Raw genomic sequence first — 6,568 nt, forward strand, 5'->3', positions numbered from 1 at the left:
CAGTTTTGCCACTAATTAGCTGTCTGACATTGGGTGACAGAAGGCATAACTAGGGTGGGGTGATCAGAGTTTTTCCCCAAGGTGCTAAAGTTTAAAGGGCATTCCTTTGGCAACAGATGGCTGGCTTTCTTCCCACTGGGATCTCCACACTCTGGATGAGTTCTGAGTTCTCCACCCCTTGAGCAGAATAGCTTTGCCATATCCCAGAGTATCTACCCTTTCCCCTCTCAGCTGAATTTGTATTAAAAAATTTATGTGAGGGTACATTTTATGCTGCTTGCTTGGGGGAATGTTTTGTGAAATTTGTCTTAGGTTTTTAAAAAAATGCTCTGTTAGGTAGTCCCAGATGTTCTCTATATTTCAGTCTCATTTGTCAAGTGGGTTAATCCTGTCTCATGGGCTTATTGTGAAGACATAAATATCAAACTCCAATAGAAACAATGCCATTAAATGGTATATAAGGATCTTCACAGGCTGCTATGTTGACTCAGAAAACTACATATTGACATTATCTATGTTCTGTCACACTTTTAATTTATCTTGTTAAATATTTCCCAATGACATTTTAATTTCGTTGGGCTACTTTCAGTGTGGCTGGCCATGTCTCATATCTCTGACCAAAAAGGTACAAAAATATTCTAAAAAAATTAAAAGTTCTACAGAAATGTAAGGTATTACTAGTATTATTTCTATGTTTAAGATTTTTCATGGGTAATATTCAGGTATGGAAGTCTCGATGGAAATGGGGTTGGATTTGGAGTTCGGGGATCTGAGTTCAAATTTTGTTCCTCTGCTTACTACCTCTGTGACTTTAGATATATCTTATAACTTTTCTAGGATTCAAGTTCCTCATCTGTAAAATAAAGACACTGGATATGAGGACCTCTAAGGTGTCTTCCAACTCCAAAGTTATGGTTTGGAAGACTCTTATATACATTACTTGCTGAACTTACAGTTTCACCAATAAATGTATTGAAATTGTACTTTCTGAATTCTCTTTACTCTAGGATTAAACTCATATGAGTAAAGGAAAGATGCATTTTTTTTTTTACCAGTGGACAAAACAGACTTTCCCTGTGTTAGAACTGTGATTCTTTAGCTTAGGTCTAAAAATTGATGCATGAAATTGAAATTCAAAAATTCTTATCAAGAAATCTAATCAAATAACTTTCTGAAAAATGACTTCTTGGCTGGAGTTATTATTTTCACTGGGGCTTTTTTGCGGAGGGGTTTCAATGGAGTTCTCTTTAAAGGTAGAATCTTTTTCGGTGTTTGCAGACCCCTTGCTATCTCCACATGCTCATTGCAGAAATATTTACTGCTTCCTTCTGAGAGGCGAATGAGCAGCTGCTCAGCCAAGTTCATACACTGGGCATGGACCCAGTGGCCATCCCCATGAGAACAGTAGATCATGGCAGGTTTATTGAGTTCAGTGGAATAGAAGGGTACCCAAGTGTTGATGTCAACATCACAGGTGGGGCAACAGATGATCCAATAGCCTGTCTCTGATTCATCTTCTTCGTCATCTTCATTATAAGTGTCAATATCATCATCCCCATCAAAGCTGTTGATTTCTGAGCTGAAACAAAATTCTTCTGAGTCTTCAAAGGGAGTGGAGTCCCCTGGGTCTTCTGTTGATGCTTGACTGCAGGAGAATGTTGCCTGTTCTTCTGCTGTTGGGTCATCTCCACCACACCTCAGGATGTAGAAGTAGTGTGCATCTGACATCGTTTGCTTGTTGTCCCCTGGTATACCAAGAAAAATGGTCCCATTCCCCATGCTGCTTCCAAACCATAACTTGCTGTGCTTAATATCGGGGGTCCAATCTGGGGTCTCCATATCTTGGATCTCAATCTTGTTGTCCTCTACAGTGACGACATTGCAGACCATCCTTTTTTGGTTTTCAAACTGGTAGCCCCCCATGATGACAAACTCATTGCTTTTAGTTTGAGTCAGAATGGCACTGGAGATTGAAACTCCTCCTGGCAAGACAGTACAACTCACAGCTGGACTCCCCAGTGGTAGATCCACCTTCAGTCTGTACAGGCTGGGTGGTCGGCTATTATTAGTGAGAGAATGGCCCCCTAGAATGTAAATGGTATCATTTCTGGCAATGGAGACATGAAAAGAGAGCCCATCCTGGAGCTCTGGAAAGTTATAGGAGGTACAGCATCCAAATTCAAAATCCATTAAGAAGACATATGGAGAGCAGTCAATGACACTATTCCATTTTTCTGTGGTCCTCTGGGCAGATGGCATGTAGGACCGTCCTCCAAAGATAACACACCTGCTCTTTCCTCGGCTATAGACCACATCAATGGTGTGGCCGTATCTTGCCTCAGGAACATCTCCAACTAACTCTTTCTCTGTACAACGAAAGGTAACTTTCTTGTTGTTCTTGCAAATGGCACTCATAATGTAAATCTTATCTGACAGCTCATTGTTTGGGGTTTTTCCTCCATGGATGATGTATTGCCTTTTCTCTGACTCGAGGCTACTCTGGAAGGAGCAAGTAGCTGGATATCGAAGGGGTGGGAGGTAGCAGGAGTCCTTAGAGAATAGAGTAGGCTTCAGTTTGAGTTGGTTCCTCTTGATATCGAAGAGAAAAACGCCAGTGGGGCAAGACCTCTTGGGCCAGCCTTTTTGCCCAAAGAAAAAAACTTGTCCATCAAAATTCATCAAAGAGAAACCCGGTTGGATTAAAGAGGCATTATTATTCACTGTTACCATCTGTAGGGACATGTTGATCAATGATGGGCAGATCCTTTATCTAAAGAAATCACAGAAAACAATAGTAAGAACCCCCATTTATATACCACTTTTGTCAGTTGTTGTTGCTGTTCAGTCATGTCTGATTCTATGTGACTTTCTTGGCAAAGATACTGGAGTGGTTTGCCATTTCCTTTTCCAGTGTGTTCCCATTTTACAGGTGAGGAACTGAGACAAGCAGGGGTTAAATAACTTGCCCAGGGTTACACAGCTGTGTCTGAGGTTGGATTTGAATTTAAGAAGATGAGTTTTCCTGATTCCAAACCTAGTGTTCTATCCATTGTGCCACCCATTTGGCCTTAAAGTAAATAAATATGAATATGTGTGTGTATACTTATGTGTATATATTAACCTCAAAGTTTGGTTAAAGGAGGCAAACAGCCTATGTGACAGACATTTATATTATTTATTCCCTTAAAGCTAGACAAAGCTAGCAAGCTTATACTTACAACGAGCCGGAAACTAAGTTCTGACTGCCTGATACAAGATTGACAAACTTTTTTATATGTTTAAGGACAATCCTAGGATGTTTGTGTCCCTCAGATTTATGGTCTCCATATGTTTTTCATTCATACCATTAAAAAGGAAGTTTCTTAGTTGTAAATACAAGACAATTGACAAAGTAGTGTCAGCGAAACTTGTGATCTCAGGATGTTTGTGTTTCCCGACCCCCTCCCCCTTTTGGAGTATGCCCCCAAGATAACAAAATTCTATTATTCTGAATTCCCAGGTATCCTACCATAATTGGGAAGGAATACCCACTGTTGACCTTATCTGGTCTTTCAAGTTACTGACACAGGAAATAACATTTTTTAAAGCAGAACAAAGAGGTTTGGTTGATTAGTTCAGACTTTGGATCTTATTGGGGGTTGTCAATATATATAATGCAGGGGTTCAGGGAGTTCAGGGAGTCCAGGAACCCCAATAACCAGAGGTCCTGGAAAGAGGTCTGGAATGAATTTGCAGACCTGAAGCATTCCCTGAGTCAAGGTGGCAAAGATTTATTGTTACGCTGTACAGCTGGCAAGAGTTCTTAGGGAACCTGCAACCTTAGAGGGTATATTATAGTTTATATAAGATAGACTATAGTATAACATGTGCCAGATATGCTAAGTAGGTGCGTCAGGGTGGGATTAGGGAGGAGTTAAGGAGTGGATAGTTCCTTTTAATATCTACCTCGCCGGCGTATTGCTTTGGGAATTAGCCCAAGGAGGGGCTGCCTGGAGGTGTGGTTTTAGACTTGAAATGTCACTAAGTCACCTTAGCGGTCAGGGCTGACTGAGAAAACTCAGGCTGTTCCCATCAATGTCTTGTTAGACAAGGTAGATGTTGGGAATAAACTTATATTCCAAGCTAAGGAGGGATTCAGGATGTGTACAATGAACAAGGGAGTATATATATGACGGAATCTAGGATACATACCATTGGTATGGCCCAGTAAGCAGCTGCTTCAGCCGGTACACAGCTGGGTCACTGCTAAATTCTATAGGTGCAGCTTGTAATTGTACCATTTGGCTGGGGCTTGATCATGAATGGCAGAGTAGATTTGAGGCTAGGGAGAGATGTGATTTTACAAACTGGGGTTCAAGCACAGGCACCCAAGCACCCCATCACACACACACATATGTGTGTGTGTGTGTATATTTGTGCATATATAGGAATTGGAACTTTTATGTGTGTGTATATATATATATACATATATATATATTTGTGCATATATAGGAATTGGAACTTTTATGTGTGTATATGTGTATATATATGTATATATATATAACTTGTAAATGTATACACACATAAACACACAGAGTAGTTAATCGGTTATTAGTATATTAACAGTATAATTCGGTTATCTGGAACACAGCCTCAGAAAAGTGAAATGACTTGACCAGGGTCTCACTACTGGGGGTCTCGGGTCTTGGTCCAAGGTACCTTCTTCTGCATGGTAGCTCTGGAGACAGAGATTTCTCCTGGAAAGACTGCATAGCTTGTGAGCTCCCCTATGGAAGAGCCGCCCCCAGTTTTTGCCTTTTCACACTTGAGACTGGCAGCTAGGGAGGGCAGTAGAGAGAGAGCCCCTGACTTGGAGGCAGAGGTTCGAGTTTAAGTTTGTTCTCAGAGGCTTATTGGCTGTGAGACCTTGGGCCAGTCACGGACTCCCCAGTTTTGGCCCACTGCTTCCACTCCCCGAGGAGAGCTCCTCCCCAATCTGCGTCTTGGGGAAGTGCCCATCCTGCCATCCCTGGGTGGTCTTCAGCCCCTGGGGGCAGGGACGCCCTTTTATTTGTTCTTGTATTCCGGGTGCACTCTTTAAATGGGATGTGTGGGTTGATATCCTAGCCCCCTAAATTAATCATCCTCTTGGTAGGAATGGCCTCAGGGAAGCCGGATGCTCACTGGATAAAGTTTAGGGCCTGTATTCAGGAAGCCCTGAGTTCAAATTTGGCATTAGATACTAAAATAGCTGTGTGAACCTGGGTAAGTCACTCAATCCTAATTGTCTCAGTTTCCTCATCTGTAAAAGAGCTGGAGAAGGAAATGGAAAACCACTCCAGTATCTTTGCCGAGAAAACACCAAAGGGGGTCACAAAGAATCAGACACAACTGAAGAGCAACAAAACAGCCATCCACAGCCCAAAATGAATGGCCCCTTACGTCTGTAGTTCCGGAACCTTCTTCCAGAGCTCTTCCAGCCGTGGGGAAAGGTTTAAGGAGAAGACTTGTTTCCCTAGGAATTCTGGGAATTGTAGTCCCAGGTGCCTACACTTTCCCCCTTTTAGTCCTTCGGGCGGACCGAAACTACATTTCCTAGAAGCCTTTTCGCCAAGGGATGCGCGGCTAACGGCGGCGCAGGCCTTCCGGGCTCCCAGCGGGAAGGAAGCCTGAACTCCTCTAGGCTCCAGAGCGACGAGGTGAGCGCCCTGGCGAGCGTCGAGGCCGACTCCACCGGCGCCCGAGGGGCAAGGGAGGCCCGAGGGCCCAACAGAAGGAGCGGCCCCGGGCCGGGAGCGGCGGGGAGCCGTCGTTGTCATGGCGACGCCCCCTGGACCCGCCTCCTCCTGCTCCTCCCTGGCCACCTGGAGGAGCCGCTGATGGAGGAGGCCGAGCTGGGGGTGGGGAGGGGGGGGACAGGAGCAGGCTGGGAGACCGTGGGGCCCAGCCACCTGCATCTTACCGAGGGGGAAACTGAGGCCCAGGGCAGCGATCTCGAGCAGGCAGGGCCCTCCCTCCCCATCCCATTTTACAGATGAGGAAACCGAGGCACGATGCGCTAGTGGGCTCCAGCCTCATAGAAGGACCCAGCAGTCTTTGCTTTCCCGCCCCCAGCCCCTCGTTTCACACCTGCGAAAACTGGGGCGCCAGAGGGGGAGGAGAGTTTCCCTAGGCGGCCCGGCAGGATTCGAACCCACGCCCTCGAGCTCCAGAGCCTCGGAAGGAGGCGGCTTTTCTGATCATACGGCACGGCACGGTAGAGACCGCCAGATTTGCAGTAGGGAGGATCTGGATTCGAATCCTGATTTTGACATTTCCTAGCAGTGTGGACCCCAGGCAAACCACTGAGTCCCTTGGAGCCTGTTTGTTCCTGAGTTAAGCTGGGGGGGGCGCCCTCCGGCCCTGTGCGTCAGCACTCTCCCTGCTGCCCAGAGCTTTTGGGACACCGCAGGACTTGAACCCAGGCCTTGTTGGCTTCCTGGTGGGCTCGGTCCTCCAGGCTGTCCCGTTTCCAGGCCCGGGGAGGTTTCAGTGCGCGTGCGCTGCTCGGAGGGTCTCTCTCTCTCTCTCTCTCTCTCTCTCTCTCTCT

The 6,568-nt window shown here is 45.5% G+C and overlaps 2 protein-coding genes across 3 annotated transcripts in view; one reads left to right on the top strand and one right to left on the bottom strand.

Annotated features, from left to right (window-relative positions):
- Positions 1–1,155: 1,155 nt before the first annotated feature.
- On the bottom strand, positions 1,156–2,742 carry RAG2 (recombination activating 2). Its single transcript, XM_069090904.1, has one exon. The coding sequence runs from the start codon at positions 2,740–2,742 to the stop codon at positions 1,156–1,158; it is 1,587 nt and encodes a 528-aa protein (XP_068947005.1).
- Positions 2,743–5,532: 2,790 nt separating this feature from the next.
- IFTAP (intraflagellar transport associated protein) overlaps positions 5,533–6,568 on the top strand; it is a 382,637-nt gene continuing 381,601 nt past the window's right edge. Inside the window, exon 1 of one of the 2 annotated variants that reach the window (XM_069091448.1) lies at positions 5,533–5,678. The gene's annotated coding sequence lies outside the window, so the exon portion shown is untranslated. The remainder of the gene's footprint in view (positions 5,679–6,568) is intronic. The other variant, XM_069091447.1, reaches the window with a different exon arrangement.

Source organism: Petaurus breviceps, unplaced genomic scaffold, assembly GCF_028583685.1.
Source record: "Petaurus breviceps papuanus isolate PSGF00001 unplaced genomic scaffold, PetGlider_PUasm1.0 188, whole genome shotgun sequence".
NCBI classification, from domain to species: domain Eukaryota; kingdom Metazoa; phylum Chordata; class Mammalia; order Diprotodontia; family Petauridae; genus Petaurus; species Petaurus breviceps.